This window comes from Delphinapterus leucas, chromosome 13, assembly GCF_059928025.1.
Source record: "Delphinapterus leucas isolate spDelLeu-1000000601 "Yukka" chromosome 13, BTC_Dleu_Yukka2, whole genome shotgun sequence".
In the NCBI taxonomy this organism is placed as follows: Eukaryota; Metazoa; Chordata; class Mammalia; order Artiodactyla; family Monodontidae; genus Delphinapterus; species Delphinapterus leucas.
The window spans coordinates 85,915,422-85,933,463 of NC_143141.1; the positions used below are offsets into that span (position 1 = coordinate 85,915,422).

Sequence of the window (18,042 nt, forward strand, 5' to 3'; positions counted from 1 at the left end):
CAACTTCAGCACAGACCTTAGCCAGTCATCTCCCCAAAACAACCACTCCCCCCACCCGGCCCCTGCAATAACTCTGCCTCACCTCCAGGTAGCACCTTTTAGAGCATCCTCTTGATTACACTGTTATCGTCTGTACTTCAACTACAAGGGCAATGCCAAGGCAGCAGGGACCTTGTCTCCTGTCACTGGACCAGTGCGAATAGAAGCAGGAGCCACAGCTGAGCAGAGGCATCAGCGGAGACATGAATAGAAGCACTGGGGTCTAGGTGCTCACACGGCGTCATCCTGGACAGACACACGTGGCCGGCCCTCAGAATGTTCTAGCCTCCAGTGACTCAGGCCATTCAGAGGTGTCTGAGGGGGACTTTAGTCCTGGCCACCTGAGATGCATTTCCCTTTCAGCATTTGGGAAAGACCCACTCAACCAAAAACCTTTATCTTTGCAGGAGTCCCTGCTCCCTGGCCCCAACTAACAGGACAAGAATTTTCTCCATTGTTTGGTGTTGCGTTTCTCCCTAAGACCCTCCATTAGCTCCTTATCACCTACAGGCACTCCAAGCCGTTGTATCCAGCCCAGATTGCCCACTCTGGCCTCATCTCCCACCACCAGCTCAGAGGGCCTGCACTCCAGGCATATAAACTCCAAGACTTCTGCATGGCCATTTAAGCTTTTGCTTACACTTGTTCCCTGAGCCTGGATAGCTTGCTTCCTTTTTCTCCATCTCTCTAGAATGAAGCACTTCTTCCGAGCTAGTCCCACACCTCTATATTGATATTTCCCTTTAGAGCCTCTTACAGCAAGTCTCTTGGATCGATGGGTACCAGTTTACTCCACTAGATGGTTGTAAGACCCTAACACCAAACTAAAGTTGTTACTAGAGTATGATCCACCATGAGTCACCACAGGAAACATGGCTGGGGCAGGACAGCTGAGACGGATGCCACAGTAAAGATCTTACAGGATGGGGTGGAACCCAGTATGGGGATGCCGGCCAGTGTAGAATAGAAGTGGACTTGGAGTCAGGCAGGGAGCAGTGTTCAAAACCCACCTCTGACACTTCTTAACAAGGCAGACTTGAGCAAGCCACTTCCCTTCATCCCTAAACAAGATCATGAACCCACATCGTAGTTTCGCGTGACGATTAAATGAGATCGTGCAAAATACCTGGTGCCCAATCAGAGTCAGTAATTGCCCATCCCTCCTCCCTCCCCTCCCTGGCCTCCCCAGGACTCTGCCGTGAGGCACGCTGCCATTCTGTGACCTCTCTGCCTCTATCTCCTGCTCTCGGCTCTGACCTGAATCTCTCAGGTCTGAGGGATACACTTTGGGTGATGTCACCCCAGCCTTCCCCAGCTTATTCCCATCCATAGACTTCACTGTCCCAGCCCTGCCCCTGCTCACCTACCCTGATGCTGGCAACCACATGAGATTTCAAACCTCAGACACAGGTTTAAGTTCCAGCTCTGCCCCTCACAGGTTGTGTGATCTTAGACTCAGCAAAACATGTCTACGTGGGGTGGTATTTATTCCCTCACCAGCCATGCGTTCAATCCTCTGGCTGACGTGTGAATGTCTGTGACCTGCAGACCCCACGCTCATCGTTGTTACTTGGAAGTCAGGAAGGGCGTTTTCTCCACTGTTCTCGTATCTGTGAAATTTAGGTTACTTGGCAAAAATTACAGACCGTGTCCTGTTGTATGATCCCTTAGGATAGTCTATCTATCTGCACTCGATGGTGGGTTTCTTGCAGGCGGAGAAGGTGTCTTCTCTCTGTCTTCCCCTTCCTTGGCACAGAGAAGATGCTCAGAATAAATTTGTCATGGGCGTCAATGATTTGCTGAGTGACTCCAGTTTAACCGAACCTGTCTTCCAACATCTCTAGGCCCACTTCTTCATCTGAAAGATGGAGAGCACATGGCCCCAAGAGGCAAATGTAGTGAAGGTTTTCTTCATCCCTCTCCTTTCCTTCCCTCTCCTTCATCCACCCCTTTCCTTTTGGAATTCTCCTCTGGACAGGTGCCCCACCTCCTGCCCAAGCTCCAGGGGTTCCCATACCCCTCGAGGTGCCTCTGCCCAAAGGAAAGCCTGTAGATGAACTACGTGCTCAGTGTGTGAGCTTGTGACATCAACGCCTCACCGAATGTCTCATCAGGTACAGTTCATGTGACTTATCTGATGGCTCACCTGTCCAGGACTAACCACGCTCACTGAGAAAATGAATCACTTGGGGTTGGGGGGTTGGGGGCTAAAGGAGATTAGAAGCCTAAGTATTCTAAGATGGTGAAAATTCAGACACTGCAGCCACGGATAGGAAGCAAGGTTCTTCCAGGATACACTCAAATCCACACCGCAGAGGAACACGACTGAGAACAGACTATGATGTTTTCCATCCATCCAAATACCTACTGGGGTACAGTTCAAGCCCAGCCACTTCCTGGCTCTGTGACCAAGGGTAGGTTAATTTATCCCCTTGAGCCTCAGTTTCCTCATCTGTAAAATGGTGACAATAATACCTATTTAAAGCATTACTGGGATGATTAGAATAATTAAATAGATATATTAAATAAAATCAATAAAAGGAAGTAGATATAATAACTAAACACATAGGATAATTAGAAACAGAAACCCATTCTATAATGAGTACATTATTTGCCTGCATAATAAGTACTCAATAAATGAAATTAAAATTAGTATCTTGACTCTAGACTCACTTTTTGTGTGACTTTGGTCAGGATCTTTATTTTCTGCGCCCTAGAGTTTTCATCTGGAAATTAGAAACAACTTCCACCCAGCAATGCCATGGTGAGTGTAATGCGATATCGTAGACGTGAAACCATCAAGCCTGCCACGTGGCAAAATGTAATTTCGTTCCACGGCTTATCTGTTAGACAGGAGCTGGGGAAAGCAGGAAGCTGAGATCACGTGTCCCTCCCTGCAACACCAGGAGCCAAGGAGCTGCCCAAATTTGATTCTGGGATTCCACTTGAGCCCCGAAGCAACTCTTAGCAGTGATGATGATCTGTGATGTTCACCCCACCTACTGTGTGCTAGGCTCTGAGATAACTGTTTCCTGGCTCCATCCCAGGCTAGCTCCGGAAAGCAGAAGTTTTGTGAACGACAAACCTGTCCACAGGAGCTGGGGATCCTCCTGGGAAAACAACTCGCTCCTTCTCGGGCTGCCAGGCGCCCTTCCAGGGAGTGCGGGGCACACAGCTGCAGCTGGAGGCCGGCCGGGCCAGTGCACACTTGCCCGATTGTGTCAGCAACCAGTAGGAGAAACAGTGTCCGCTCTGAGATGCACAATGGTGCTGTCAGCCTCCCTCTTCAGGTGCTGCCCACAGGGCACCTTTCCAGGGACAACAGAGCTGTTCCTAACGCGTTCACTGCAGGGTGTCAGGACCTTCCCACGGGTCTGCTTTTTGCTTCAATAAACTAGCAAATGGCATTCAGGTAATAGCGATAATAGGTGATGCCTTGAAAGGAACTTCCAGAGCCACCTATTTTAGCTCCATTTTCATTGTGTGAGGCCACTCTCCTGCCGGTCATCATCCCAGATGTTACTGGTAATAGGTATACTCTGTCCTCTTCGTAGATTAGAGGAGAGAATCGTAGACTCTTTGAGCCAGAAAGAAACTTAAAATTCACCTAACCAGTGGTTCTCAAACTTTAGGTTATACTAGAACCACCCCCTTCCAAAGGGCCTGGGCAAACAGACTGCTGCACCCTGAGCCCTGAATGCCTGATTCCAAAGGTCTGGGGTGCGGCCTGAGAACACACATTTCTAATGAGTTCCCAGGTGGTGCTGAGGCTGAAGGCTGCCAGCCCAGAGCCCGCACTTGGAGAACTGTGGTCCAGCCCCATCAGTTAACTTCATGGTGGAGAAACAGGAGCCCGGAGAGGGGAAGGGACTCTCCGGGGGTGACACCAGGAGTGAGGAGGCGGGCTCCTGACAGGCAGGGCAGTCTTAGCCCGCCCGCCCAGGGCCCTTCGAGCTTGCTTTTGCGGTGACGCTCTTGTCTCTACGACTGGGAACTACTAACAGAAGTTAGTGTAGGGATTGCCTGGGATCTGTCCAACGTTTTCAGAAAATGGTCCCCAGATTTCTCAGGGGAGGAAAGAGCTGGGGCGATGGGGAGGGCTGGTGGCTCAGTGTGGCTGGGCTGGGGGCAGTGGGCCGGGAAGGCGTGGCCAGTGAGATCCATTCCAGCCCAACCCCGCAGCCCACCCGGCCGGGCCCCAAGCCTTGTGAGAGATTCCCTGTCCGTACCCCCTTCTCTGCTCACCTGTCCCTCCATTTACCACTGAGCAGCATGGCTCAGGGAAGCTTGCCCAACAGCAAGTCATAGCCAGTGAAGAGCCAGGTCTTCACCATCTCCGTGCAGAGGAACTCAGCCGCTTTGGCACTGGCTTTGGGTTCGAGTCCACGTCCATTATACACACGGCCTTCACTCCCCTCACCTTGAGGGTGGTCTTGAGCATGAGGTTGATAATAAGCCGAAGCACCCCTCACGATGCCTGGTATATAACACGTGCTCAAGTCATCACTTCACCCCTTGTAGTTCTAACCCTGGGTCAAATGGTGACCCATCAGATTTTTATAGGCACTGAAGACTGTGCCACACACAGAAAAAAACAGCAGAGAATTAGAGATGCCTTCTCTGACGAGGTGGAAACTCTGAAAAACACCTTCGGAGGCTGTTCTGCGGAGCTGACGGGAGATGGTCCCTTTGCGTAGGAGAAAGGGCCCATAACGTAAGCATCTTCACCCTTTCTGGGGGTCGTTAAGGGTTTGCAAGAGCCTTTTAAATCTAGTCTGTTTTCAACCTCCTTCACGTGTCCCCTGCATTCAGGACCGGCAGCCACTGAGGCCAAAAGACCAGCCCAATCAGTCTTTAGCAGGAGTTAAACATAAATCTTTAAGTTAAAGAGTCCAGAGATAAGAAAGGAAGCTCCCAAGAAACAAACAAACAAAAACAGATGGAACCAGCTGGGACCAAGGTGGTGACCAATCTGACCTCCAACAGATCCCGTCTCATTATATGCTGATTTGACTACATCAGCATATTAAATGACACACCTACTTACCCAGACCAGGGCCAGACATTAAGGACCAAAAAAGGATAAAAAGGGGGTGGCACCCCTCTCCCTCGAAAAGTCCCACCCCTTCCCCATAGACTAATGCATATGCCCCCTGTCATTAGCCTCACTCCTCCTCCCTTTGTCTTTACTCTTTAAATTAAATTCCTCTTGCCACGTGGGCAAGAAATTGCTCTGTGAACTTAGTTCCCGCTTCTCCATCTTTTGGCCACTGAATAAAGCCTGTGCGGCTTTGATCTCAGCTTCAGTTTCATTATTCCGGCTGCTCCTACCCGAACGGAAAAAGAACCCTTCCCACCAATACAGAGAGCCTTGGCCGGGCTGGGGCCCAAGCAGGGTCCATAAGATTTAATTCCATACCAGCTCAGCCTGGGGAAGAAACAGCCTGCGGGAGAAAACAGAACACGGTAAAATCAAGTGATTGCCTGAGTGTGGTTTATCAGTTCAGTCTAGCAACCAGGAGATATGAACGTTGTCCTATGATTTTTGTCCTTCCCTGACTTGGGTTTTTATGTAGAAACTACTTTTGTTCAATCTACGTATATTAATTCATTAAATAGTAATAGCTAAAACTTAGAATGCACTTAATAGGCACCAGGAGCTGCTTCAAATATTCACAAACATTAATTCATTTATTCAATCTGCACAAGCTACAGGTATCCTCCCCATTTTAAAGGCGAAGATGCTGAGGCACAGAGAGGTTAAGTAACTTGCCCGTGGACACAGTTAATTAGCCCAGGCAGTGTGGCTCCTGAGTCATTGCTTTGAACCACTACTTACATGCCCTGGGCTACCCTCCCAGGATTTCAGTTATCCCTGTGCGTGTCACAGGAAATCATAATTACTGATGTACTTGTTGGTCTGTCTCTTCGACACCCCCTGCCACCGGTCTAAAGCTCCTCCTAGCCTTCGATTTGCTCATTGTGTGATCATTAGCTGTGCGTGAGAGCTTGGCACGTGCCTGGTGTCACAGGCCTATAGCAAAAGTTGAAGGGACAAATGCACGGGTGAAGAGATTAGGGGAGAGCAAATTTGCGTATCAGTTTGAAAAAAAGTACAGTGCAAGAAGATCTAATATTGATTGGAAAAATCCTCTATGTCAGAAACTTTATATGTATGTTATTATTTTTCATCTGCAAAACAAGCCGGTGAAGAAGTATCAGCCTGATTTTACAGACGAGGAATGAAGGGGTTAAATAACACGTCCAAAGCCACTATCCCAGTGTTCTCCGGGGTCAGAGAAAAGATTGTGGAAGTCTCTGAAATGGGAATGAAACAGATTACTAGGTGTTCTTTCTAGAGCATCCTTTCAAGGTATCTAAAACTTCTGTGCTATTTACTACTCTGTAAACTGTAGAAAACTGATAGTAATGCAAGTAATTCTTGTCCATGAAAATGCAAATGAATTTTGGTCCTTGGAGCCACAACTGATCATTGCCCTGTGGACACTGAATTGTTTTGCATCTATTTGCAAATTCATTTCCCAATTCCTGACTGCCTGTGTTTGTGTGTTCTTTGAATTCTCCATTGAACCTGCTTTTACATTTTACTGGTTCCCTCATTAATTAATGAGTTAAATAAAATTCTTGGCATGTATTCATTATGTATTTCCATGAGTCTTGATTTTACCTTTATTTTAATTTCAGCAGCAATTAGGATTCAAATCCATGTTTGTTGGTTCTTTCTGATAAATTATACACACACATACACATACTCACGTCACCGCTGATCACAAGTTCTTTATCATAAAGCTCTCTGTCAAAGGCAAAGTAAGCTTGGCTAAAATGTCAAAGCAACACATATTTAAATAGGCCTTTTAAAAATTGTATTTTTCAGTATTGTCTATTAAGAATTGAATTAGAAAGGTTTGATTTGAGGAATGCGGCAGGTCATCCTCGGGGGCAGCCCTGGGTTCCCACTATAATATGTACCCCAGTCCTCTTTATTCTGTGCAGTCTTTGTTTCTGTGCTTGCCTGCCTCCCTCTCCACCAAAGCCACAGGGCACGAGCCACGTATTTTCTTCTGTTTCTCCTACCCTACACTGTAGCCCACAGCAAACCAACACATGGTCAGGGCAAAAGAATTCAGGCTGGATTCAATCGAACTGAACTGAACTGGGCCAGCCTCCAGCATCTACCCAAGAATCCTTACCTTCCCACAAAGCCAGGTCTTCGAGAACTGTCTTCCAGAGATGCTATCCTGAGAAACCTGGGGGAATCCCAGATTTTTCTCCCAGTAAGGTGACCAGAAGGTTATCAAGGCAGGAAAAATGGCTGCTGCCATCAGCAGACCCAGGGCTTAATAGGTCCGTGCCCCTACCCATCCATACACGCACTAAATGAGACGGTGTGGCTTTAATGGAACAAATTCTGGAGTCAGCTCCCGACTCAAGTCCTAGGTACACCAGCCCATGTTTCTCTGAGTTTCAGCTTTATCATCTGTGATGGTTAATTTTTCTGCCTCAACTTGGCTAGACTATGCCTGGTGCCCAGATGTTTGGTCAAACACTAGTCCAGATGTTGCTGTGAAGGTATTTTTTTAGATGGGATTAACATTTAAATCCGTAGACTTTGAGTTAAGCAGAGGACCCTCCATAATGTGAGTGGTTTCATCCAATCAATTGAAGACCTTCGGAGGAAAAGACTGAGGTCCCCTGAGGAAGAAAGACTTCTGCCTCCAGGCTCCCTTTGGACTTGAGCTACAACACCTCTTCCCTGGGTCTCCAGGCTGCCAGCCTGGCCTGCAAATTTCAGACTTGCAGCACCCACAACTCTGTGAGCTAATTCCTCCCTCCCTCTCCCTCTCCCTCTTTCTCTCTCTAAATAAAAAAATATTAAATGACAGTCCAGGGGTGAACTTGCAGGACTGGGCTGTCTTGGATATTACAGAACAATAAAAAATTTACTTTCACAGACCCAGTGAGAGACTATCCTACTTGGCTATTGTCCTGCAGATAAATGAAGGGCCAGAGGAAACTCTAATGCATCACAGTGAATCCTCTGCTCTCCGCTCTGTGTGACCACCTCACTTCCAATAGATGCCTGCACCTTTGGTTAAATAAACAGAAAACTTAATCCAACCGGAGAGTGGATATTTGCCTGGGATGAGGTGGTATCAAATCCATAATCCACCTGAAATGTTGCACAACTAAAAAATGAAAGATGATTCTAAAATTTGATCTCTTCTGAGGACCACCTTACCAACCGCAGAAAGGTCAGTGAGCGAGTAGGCTGTTGGGATAGTGTTTGGATGTTTTACGTCACCCATAGTCCCCCAGGCTATTCCATCTGATCAAATGCAGACTGAAACCAACAGGGTGGCTGCTGCCACCAGACTCTGCATTCACATCGAATTCCATGTGTGTCTATGAGTGCAGCTGTCCTCCTGATGGGGACTCCCCAAGGTGTCCCTCACAAGGTGTGAACTTTGGGGGTTCACACTCCCCAAGGTGTGAACCCACTCCCTCAATTCCTATCACTATTCCATGTTTATCACCAAAAGCTCTGATGGGAAAAAAAAAAAGACAATAATTAACTCCAAGGCCACATTTCCCCTCTTCTGAAAATTCACCTTTATTCTATTTCGCTTTGTACGTTAAGTTCAGCCATATAGTCTAATACAGCCCTGCAGAGATTGTACACTGAGCCCAAATATACATTAAAGAATGCTCTCAAATATGGACACTAAATTGTTTCCCATTTTTAAATTTCCACATAGGAGTTAAAGGCCAAAGAAATCGAATCTAAAATAATTCTCCTTTCAAATGTCTCATTCTACTCAGGATTAGAGAAAGAGGTCCTGATGGAAGTAGATTCTGGATGGATTTGTTCCAAAGCGGCTGCTTCCTGAGCTCCTTCCAATGGAAGGGATGTGATTTTTTTTTTTTTTTAACACTTGCAAAGGGGCAGAAATCCAATGCCAAGTCTCTCGTATGCCTCATTTTTCCAAAGATCCATGAAGAACCACAAGATTACCTCAGCACCACCACCCCCACCCACAAATGTTACAAAACCCTAGCAAATCCCTAGCTCTGTGAAAATTAGGGTGGCGAGACCAGTTCACTGCACAGTTCAGCACTCAGCCAAACACCACTACAGATTTCAGAAATTTCTGTGAGAGGACAAGAAATGGAAAATACATGGGAAAGGTTCAATCTGCTTGGTTTCAGCTTCAGCAGAAGCCCAGTGAGTCTGGCCATTTTTTGGTTGCGTTTTTTTTTCCAGAAGCACAAATTCAGCAGGAAGCCTTCACCTTGGAGGAGGTTCGGGGTGATGGCTGCAAATAGACTGCTCTTCAGAAAGTGACATCTGAGACACTGCCGTCTTCCTGAAAACTTGAGAAATTTGAAGTCTCCGTATTTATTAGAGGCTCCCTTCTGCCTCTTAAAGTCTCTTCATTTGTTTCCCCAGGCGTTCCTGGCACCCCCAGTGCCTAACCGTGTATCACATCAACCTCTGCTCCCTCAACAGAGCATACCACATTTATTTGTAGCGTTTTGTTTCCTGACAATTCCGTTTCGGTTCTTTTCTCTCTGCGTTACTCAAGAAGATGGAATAACCTTCATAAAACAACTCTTTCCCCCGGCTCACAAAGGTCTTTATCCTTTTGTAGATAAAATCCACCATCACGCTGCTGTGGTTGAACCCACTGTCTGGGTCTTTCAAATCTCTAATAATCAGAGTTTATGACGTGAGCACTGACGAGCAAGCCGAGCCCCACCTCCCTGGAGGGTGGAGATCCAGAGACTCAGATCCAGTTGATCTGGGGTGGGACTTTCACATCAGTGATGTTTAAAATACCACCCCCCTCCCATTAATTCTAATATCCAACCAAGGTTGAGGATCTCTGATGGTAGGACCTCGAAGGTTCTCTGTTCTAAACCAGCATCAGCCACAGCTGTAATTCTGATGGGGGCACACAGCTGCAGCCTCCCCAAGGACAACGGAGGCCCACAGGGTCTGTAAACACTCTGCCGTCCCACCAAGAATCTCCTTCTCTTCATGTAAAACTCACGAAGTTTATGCTCAGAGATTCCCAGCCAGAACGCACCGAAATGTATCAATTACTCCTCCATTCTGCACCAAGAACTAACAGGCCTGTAGGAACCAAATATCAGGGTTTTTTTTTTAACCTGGACAAGGTGTCCACAGCCCCCTCTCTCCTGGAAGAACAGGAGTAGAGCTGGGATGGAGACGAGCTGGACCTGAGCCCAGATGAGGCTCCGCCTCCCTCTCCTCAGGTGTGAAGATGCTGGGAGCCCACCCGGCCAGCCTTGGGCTCAGAGGTCGAGAGAGGAGCGGGCAGAAGGTGGGTCCCCCCGCTCACACGTTTTCGGAGCTGGGCTCCGGGGGGCTCTGAGAGGGTCTGAGACTTGTTCAGCCAGAAGTGAGACTCAGTCCAGGCACCTCCCTAACACCCACCGCCCCCGCCCCCAGATAAACTTACCCTTCCCTCCACGCCGCCACCCCCGCCTAGGACCCTGGACGTTTCTATCGCTGCACCTGCCCCACCTCAGCACACAATTTCTTAAACGTCCGTCTCCTCCTGAGCACGAGCTCCTCGGAGCCCCTAGCAGCTGCATTTTATCAGGCGTATAGTGGGTCTGCAATGTGCTTTACTCCTTCAGAGGCTGGCTTTATTGTCAAGTACTAGCTCTAAGGTACCAGACGCCACTGATTGTCCCATAAACACTCTAGGCAAAAAGCAGCTTATAAATAAATGGATTGGTGCTCTTGAGATCTGGCCACTGGATGGAATAAAAAGGACTGTCCTTGAAGAGTCTGACGAGTGAAGAAGCCTTGTCCCTTAGGAACAGTGGAAGCATGGAGGCGACGGGACGCGGGTGCTGGGTCTGGTCTCCGCAGGTCGTTTCTCTCTCCTCTTCCTGCTTCCTTCCTGCTCCTGCTGTGTTGTTCTTTTTGTTTCTTTCTCACTTTATTTTGCTGGCATCCTTTGATAATTTTCATCTGTTTTATTGAAACCATAATAATATATTCACATAGTCCTAAAAGTCAAAGAGTGTTACTAGAAGACACAGAACCAAACTCTAACCTGGCCTGGCCACCACACACATACCCATTCTGCTCCTTGGAGACGGGCCTTTCCAACTCTTTCAGCTGTTGATTCTGACATTTAATTTTTTCTATTTCTAAATAACATGAACGTACTATAATATCTGCATTAACCAAATTTAGATACTACTTATTGACTTACTATGACAGATGAAGATTTTATCTTTCATATGCCCTCTTTTCCCATCCCCAAACCTCCTAGTATAAACGCCATGATATTTTGTATTTCTGTAACTTTTTACTTTTCCTGGGGCTGAGAGTTGCTCCTTTGTTATTGCTTATCATTCTTTCAATGTAGTTCTAATTCCTCCCTTCTCCAAAAAAACATCTTATGGGAGAAGAAAGCTTCTCAGTAGCATTGCTTCACATTGTCAAATACCTCCCTCCTTTTTTCTCCTTCTTTAACAAAGAGGAAAAGAAAACACAGAACTCAGGATGAAACACCACTTCTCCTAAAGCACAGTGACCTCGCTGTCACAGGAGGCCTGGGCCACCTCCCTCCCCAGGCCTGCTCTGTCACTGTGCTTCTCTCCAACCAGAATCCCTTCCCTCATCTGTTCTCTCGTTCTGTGGATCAGCTAGGTAGCACCAGCTGCTGTCGCAAATAAACCTCTGAATCTCAGAGGTTATCACCATGGAAACTTATTTCTCCCTCTGCAAAGTTCATCTGCGTATTTGGCAGGCGGCCCACTACAGAGTGAGTCAGGGATCCAGGTTCCTTCCATCCTGTGGCTCTGCCCTGGAGACCTTCGCTTCCAGTGATGCAGAGAGACAGGGAATGTGAAAAAGGCACACCTGGTTTTCAACCGCTTTGGCCCAGAGGTGGTCAGATCACTGCTGCTTACAATTCCATTGCCAAGATGGGGGTGACACAGCCCCACCTAGATGTGGGGCTGGGGGCTGGGGAACTTAGTCCCTGGGAGGAAGCTGTTTTTCAGCAACGACTCTCCAGGACAGCAGGACTCTTCAGAGGACAGCTAACCACCTCTGCTCTACCTCCTAAAGCTCAGGGTCTCCAAATGCCCTGTCCCTGCCCCATTTTCACAGGAAATCCAAAACCAATTAACATTTCCACCAGGATATTATACAGCAGGAATTCAGCAACTGAACTTGAGTGTCATTCCTTTGTGTTCCTAGGCTGCTGTAACACATCTGTGGCAAACAAAGAACAGAAGGCCGAAGACGAGTACCATTCACTCACTCCCGCGCCCCAGACGCTATTTCCTCAGTTCACACTCTGGTGCGTCCAATCGCTAGGTTTCATGGTGCCTGGCGAGTCCTCCAGTGCAGCCCGGAGTCGGTATCTTTGGCAGGAGTTTCAGTGACACGTGCTCCATTCGCCCACCCAAGCAGAACTGGGTCCTTGCAGATACTTCTGAATTGAAAGGTCAAGCTCTGCTTGGTGAGAGGAACAGGGCCTGGTTTGCATTCGTTTCTGGTCGAAACAGGAAGCGCTTACCCCATTTTTCAAAATGTGTTAGTTCGAAAAGGCACTGTGGCACACACAATGATTCAACCCTGAGTAATTTGTGGAAGATGCTTCAGGTCTTTCTCACGGCCTATTCCCTGCTCTGTGTCCTCTTGTCTCCATCAGCTCAGCCAGGACACGTGTTGGTGCCTCTCTTGTGTGTAGAGTTCTGGGCACACCATGGGGCTGCTCTGATCCTAGCCCACTTCACCTCCATCGCCCCAGTGGCCACCCATACGTCTGCCACTCTCGGTGGGTGCAGTGGGACAGGGCCTGTTAACACTTGAGATCGTGCTAGATTTGGAGACCCCAGTTCCTGCTCTGCCTTTTACTCATCAGAGGACCTTCGACCAGTCACAGTCTCTCTGGATGCCAATTTTCTCCTCAGTAAAACAGAGCGAACGTAGAAAGTGATCTGAAACAGCAATGACAATAAAACTAAGGATTGTGCCATGTCCAGAGCACAGACATGCCCATAATTTTGTGCCATTATTTGCTTCATGGCAACCGTGTGGAGCCAGCAGGGATAACGATGCTCTCCCACTTCACAGATGAGGAAACTCACGCCCAGGTAGGATGCTGGTGCCCATAAGGAAAGACTGCAAGACCGACTAGGGTTACAAATCAACCTTTCTGGACATAAATGGGGGCGCCAGGCACTGCAATCATTGCTTTGGAAAAGAAATATAAGAGCTTGTCCTTCTACGGGGCTCAGAGTTGAAGTGGGATGACACAGGCAAAGGGAGACTTCCCTGCTCCTGGCCCGGCTCCGTCTTGCTCAGCAAGTCAGGATGAACTGAATGACTGGCGTGCGGCAGCCATCCAGAGAGCTTCACGGAGACCATAGGAAGGTGAGGCTTACAGCAGGCCTTGAGAGATGCTTGAGGCGCGCCTGGGGAAGGGGGCGGGGGGGGGGGGGCGGGCAGGGACCAAGCCAGTGAGCTCAGGAATGTGCAAGCACTCCGTACACTGGAAAGAGATGCTCAGAGGGGCACTACTGTCAATGCGGCCTATCGGCACGCCAGCTGAGAGATGTCCTTAGAGGACTTGTTTCAATGAACATATTGTCAAAGAAAATAATCAATAAACGATCTATAATAAGAATAAAAAAGCGTTTTATTTGAGCCACACTGAGGACCTATAGCCCAGAAGCCACCTTCCCAGATTACTCTGAGAAAGTGCTCCAGAGAAGCATGGTTTTCAGCACAGTTTTATATCTTATCAGAACAAAGGACATGAGATAAGTCAGGGATATATTTCTTCAACCTTAAAAAAAAAAAAAAAACAGACCAGCGTGTGCACAGAGAATCAGTATGGCCTCGGCACCTGGGAAGGGAGTCCTATCATCAAAGGAGTCCCAGCATTGGTGTCCCAGGAACGGAGGCGTTCAATCTTTATTTTTTAAATGGACACTCTTTAGCTCTGGTCACCGCGCCCTTTTCGTTAATAATTAAAGCGATGTACAATGTATGCCTGGTAGGTCACAAAGAAAGCTGTTCTAATTAGCATAAAATTCGAGTTAGCTCATGTATAAGCCAGAATGACTTCCCCGGAACCCAATATGTGAACATTTCTTTTATCAATATGAACAGGCATACCAACTATACCGAAAACAAACGGCCTCAGAAAAGCCATGTTTTATCCACAGGCATGGGTGAGACCCTCCCACAGACATGCAGGACACGCTCAGTTTTAATGTCTGCCCTTTTCATAAGCTCTCGTTTTCATACATTGTACATCGACAGCCCTAAATTACTTCTTGTATCTGAATTTCAATTTCTGTACTTTAGCTGATGATTTTACACTGTTGTAAAAGGATGCTCGTTGCCGGGTACTGCCGTTCTGCGGAAAGAAAAAGCCAGGCCTTCTCTGAGGCCCAAGTCAAGTTCATTGTCATTCATGGGCAGGAGAGGTGCCAGGTCTGGTTCCCCAGTCCCTGGGAAAGCCATCCCAGGGCCCCCCAAATTCACGCAAAGGTTCTTACCTGACCACTCGCCAACTTTCTCCCAAAGCAAGCAAAACCATCCTTAGAAGTTTCAAAATCGCTTTGGTTCCCTGGAAACAGAATTGCCCACCTGCCTCCCTTAATGCATGCAGATGTGCATTTAGCCCATCAGACCCTCCACGTCGTTGGAGGGACGGTCCCCGCCCTGTGTGAGGGGCTGCCAAGCAGGCCTCATCCTCGCTGTTCCCTCTGGCGGGTGGGGGCACTGAGCTTCTGCTGCACGATGCGGGTGCAGGCCAGCTGGGCCCAAAAGCGGCAGGCATGCTCCCTTCTCCACGGAGCCAAAGACGGGAGGAATTTTCTAGTTTGGGGGGTGAAAAGAGATATTTAAACGCTCCAATGAAACTTCAGGCAACTTCCATAACTTGTCATTTTGGGGAAAAAAGCTGACCCGTGAGTGCCCATTTTCTTCACTTGTGCTCCATCAACCAGAATCCTGGAGGAGAGAAGGGCGATGGGCACCCCAGACCCAGCCTCCAAGTGTGCTGATGTGTTAAGTACCGAGTGATGTCACACGATGTCCAAACGATAGTTTTAGGGCACTTCAAACAGAGAAGATTAGGACGATGGAATGGTAGTGCGAGCCCTGGCTAAATACCAAAGTCCCCATTTCCAAATCTGTGTCACGCTCATCCCATCAGACAACTTACTGAGGGGACCCCCATCCTGTTGGAAGAATCTGCAACCGCTCATTAGCCGTCAGTGTTGCTGGAAGTGGGAAATAAGAACTTCTTCATTACTGTGTTTTGCAGAAGTCAGTGTTAATAATGATTTAAATGATGACCCACCATGCTCAAAAAATCAAAAGGATCAGGCTGACAAATGAAACATAAAACACGGACACGTCTATTATAAACCCAAATCCAGCACCATCTCGCCAGCCTTAATACATCATTTTCTACCACATAACATTCAGGTTAATTTGAATTTCATAGGTGCTTTAGCTTTATCTGCTCTTAATTTTGAATGCATTTTGGTTTTATTATTGTATAAGGGCTCTTGCTTTCTGTTTATGCGTACTTAAATACAACTAGCTCAACACCGCAACATTTTGAAGATCCCTGTATTGTTTGAATTGGAGAAAAGATGCTACGTAGCATTTATCCACTTAACGCACACTCTCCAGTCCTAAGAGGCTCACCTATTTGGGTACCGTAAACTTATTTCTGCGGAAGGTCCAGATGAAAACAATTTTCCTGCGTAAGAAATTATTTCCATTATCATCCTTTGTGTGCTGCATGAAGACAAGAACACGAACTTTTGTCCAGAACTAGATCTCCCTCAATAAAACAGAGGTTAACTGCTTCACTCAGTCAACAGGCACTGTTTATTTTTAGGATATCCCTGAAATATGAATCAAAAAGACAAAAGAATAAAAGCGAAACTATCAGGCCACTCTGGAAGGAAAAATATAAAGTTCCCAAATGAATGTGTTCCTTGAAAATATAAACCATTTCTTCCTAGCTTGGCTCTGTCATGCATCTCGGAAAAGGATGTTTTTACAATCAGAGCAGAAATATGACTGGCGCTCCTACATTTACATTTCTTTGTTGCAAAATGAATGTAACTTGTTCGGATTCCAGCAGCAGAGAAGTCGTGGTTACTTTCCAAAGTGAAACCTAAAACCACCATCTCCGGTTCACAAAAGGCAGAATGAGTCACCGGAAGAGGCTACTTGCTTGCAAAACTCATTAAAAGCAATGCAAGGCTGAATGGACTTCCTGCACCAGTGAAAGGATCGCTGGCATTAGGACAGCAGCTCAAGGCTCCAGCAATCTGGGGGAGGAAGGGAGCCGTCAGAAATCCGGGCCGAGCCCAGGTCTGCGGGTTCACACGCACTCCCATCTCCTCCCAGCCGGGACCAGCGGCCCGAGATGCCCAGGAAGGTGGTTCAGGCTGGCAGCTGAGCCTCAAAGGCTCGGGACACCTTGGACTCGGTCGAGGCGCTGTATTGGGTTTCCAGGGGCCCCCATCCTTCAGCAGCTCCTTTCTGTGGCCCTGACCAGGCCAAAGTTAGATGTCAGCTGCTATAATACAGAAGCGGCTCCCTGGGAACAGGATCCGGCCTCAGGTGTGTCCTCTGGAACTTGAGCGTGCATCAGAATCCTGGGGAGGATTTATTAGCACAGACTGTGGACCCCATGCCCAGGGTTTGATTCAGGAGGCCCAGGGAAGAGCCCAGGAACGTGCATTTCTAGCAAGCTCTGATGCTGCCGCTACAGGCCCTGAGACCATATACTTCTGAGAACCACGAATCTAAATGGGTCTTAGACCTGAATGACAAGCAGCCACAAACTGCTCCCTCCTCGAGGCTGGTTAATGATGTTTGACCTGGGGCCATGCCGACTGAAGGCACTTTGGTACCAGAATGGTCCCTCCTTTCTCTCCCCATAAGCTCACAACACACCTGGCTGGCCTCCAAGGCAAGCACTACAGGGAGGGGCCTTTGTCAAGCCAGGACAATGTGTTTAAAGGCTGAACTGCCAACCAAAACAGACTGCGCCCCCCGGTGGCCATCTGGGGGCCAATGACTTCCAGGGCCAGCTTCTGTCTGCTCAAATTCTGGTTTTCTGCAGACACCAAGACCTATCGCGGTGGTGGTGACACCCACCTCCACCTTCCACTGCAGCAGGAGTTCAAAAAGGGGTCAGAAACAGGAAGGAGACTCTAGTGGCATTTTTTTTTGGTTGGGTTGGCTTTTTTTTTTTTAATTATTTTATTTATTTTATCTTTGGCTGCGTTGGGTCTTCGTTGCTGCGCGCAGGCTTTCTCTAGTTGCGGCGAGCGGGGCAGTGCCCGGGCTTCTCATTGCGGTGGCTTCTCTTGTTGCAGAACACAGGCTCTAGGAGCACGGGCTTCAGCAGTTGTGGCACGTGGGCTCAGCAGCTGTGGCTCACGGGCTCTAGAGCGCAGGCTCAGTAGTTGTGGTGCACGGGCTTAGTTGCTCCGCGGCATGTGGGATCTTCCCGGACCAGGGCTCGAACCCGTGTCCCCTGCATTGGCAGGCGGATTCTTAACCACTGCGCCACCAGGGAAGCCCTCTAGTGGCGCTTTTAACCACCTTATCTTTGCCTAGCACAGAGACGGGATGCCCCGCCACCCCCCGCCACTGCAGACCCGTAGAAGCAGGGCACAGTGCTTTGTACAGACACTTTCAAGGGGAGGCAGATAAGTAGGAAATGTCACAAAGCTCCCTGGAACAGCTGGTTAGGACAACACCCCTGCTGGAACAAGGAAGTCAGATTCCAGAGTTTCATTTTTTTAAATGGGGCCTGTGTAACTTTCCTCCACTCCTGTTCTCCTGTCCCAGGTGTGTACCAGGGCTGCCTGCGTTACCTTTTATAGGAAAGGTCACTCTGAGGTCCAAAGCCGGCGGTCACTGACCCATCGGCAATGTTC

At 48.1% G+C, this 18,042-nt stretch overlaps 1 protein-coding gene across 2 annotated transcripts in view; it reads right to left on the bottom strand.

Moving 5' to 3' along the window:
* Positions 1-1,420: 1,420 nt before the first annotated feature.
* Positions 1,421-18,042, bottom strand: part of LPIN1 (lipin 1) — a 142,054-nt gene continuing 125,432 nt past the window's right edge. The window contains exon 23 of one of the 2 annotated variants that reach the window (XM_089923429.1): positions 1,421-1,897. In XM_089923429.1, coding sequence (XP_089779555.1) covers positions 1,894-1,897 — 4 coding nt within the window. In that variant the 3' untranslated portion in view covers positions 1,421-1,893. Of the gene's footprint in view, positions 1,898-14,780; positions 15,352-18,042 lie in introns of those variants that run through there. The other variant, XM_089923427.1, reaches the window with a different exon arrangement.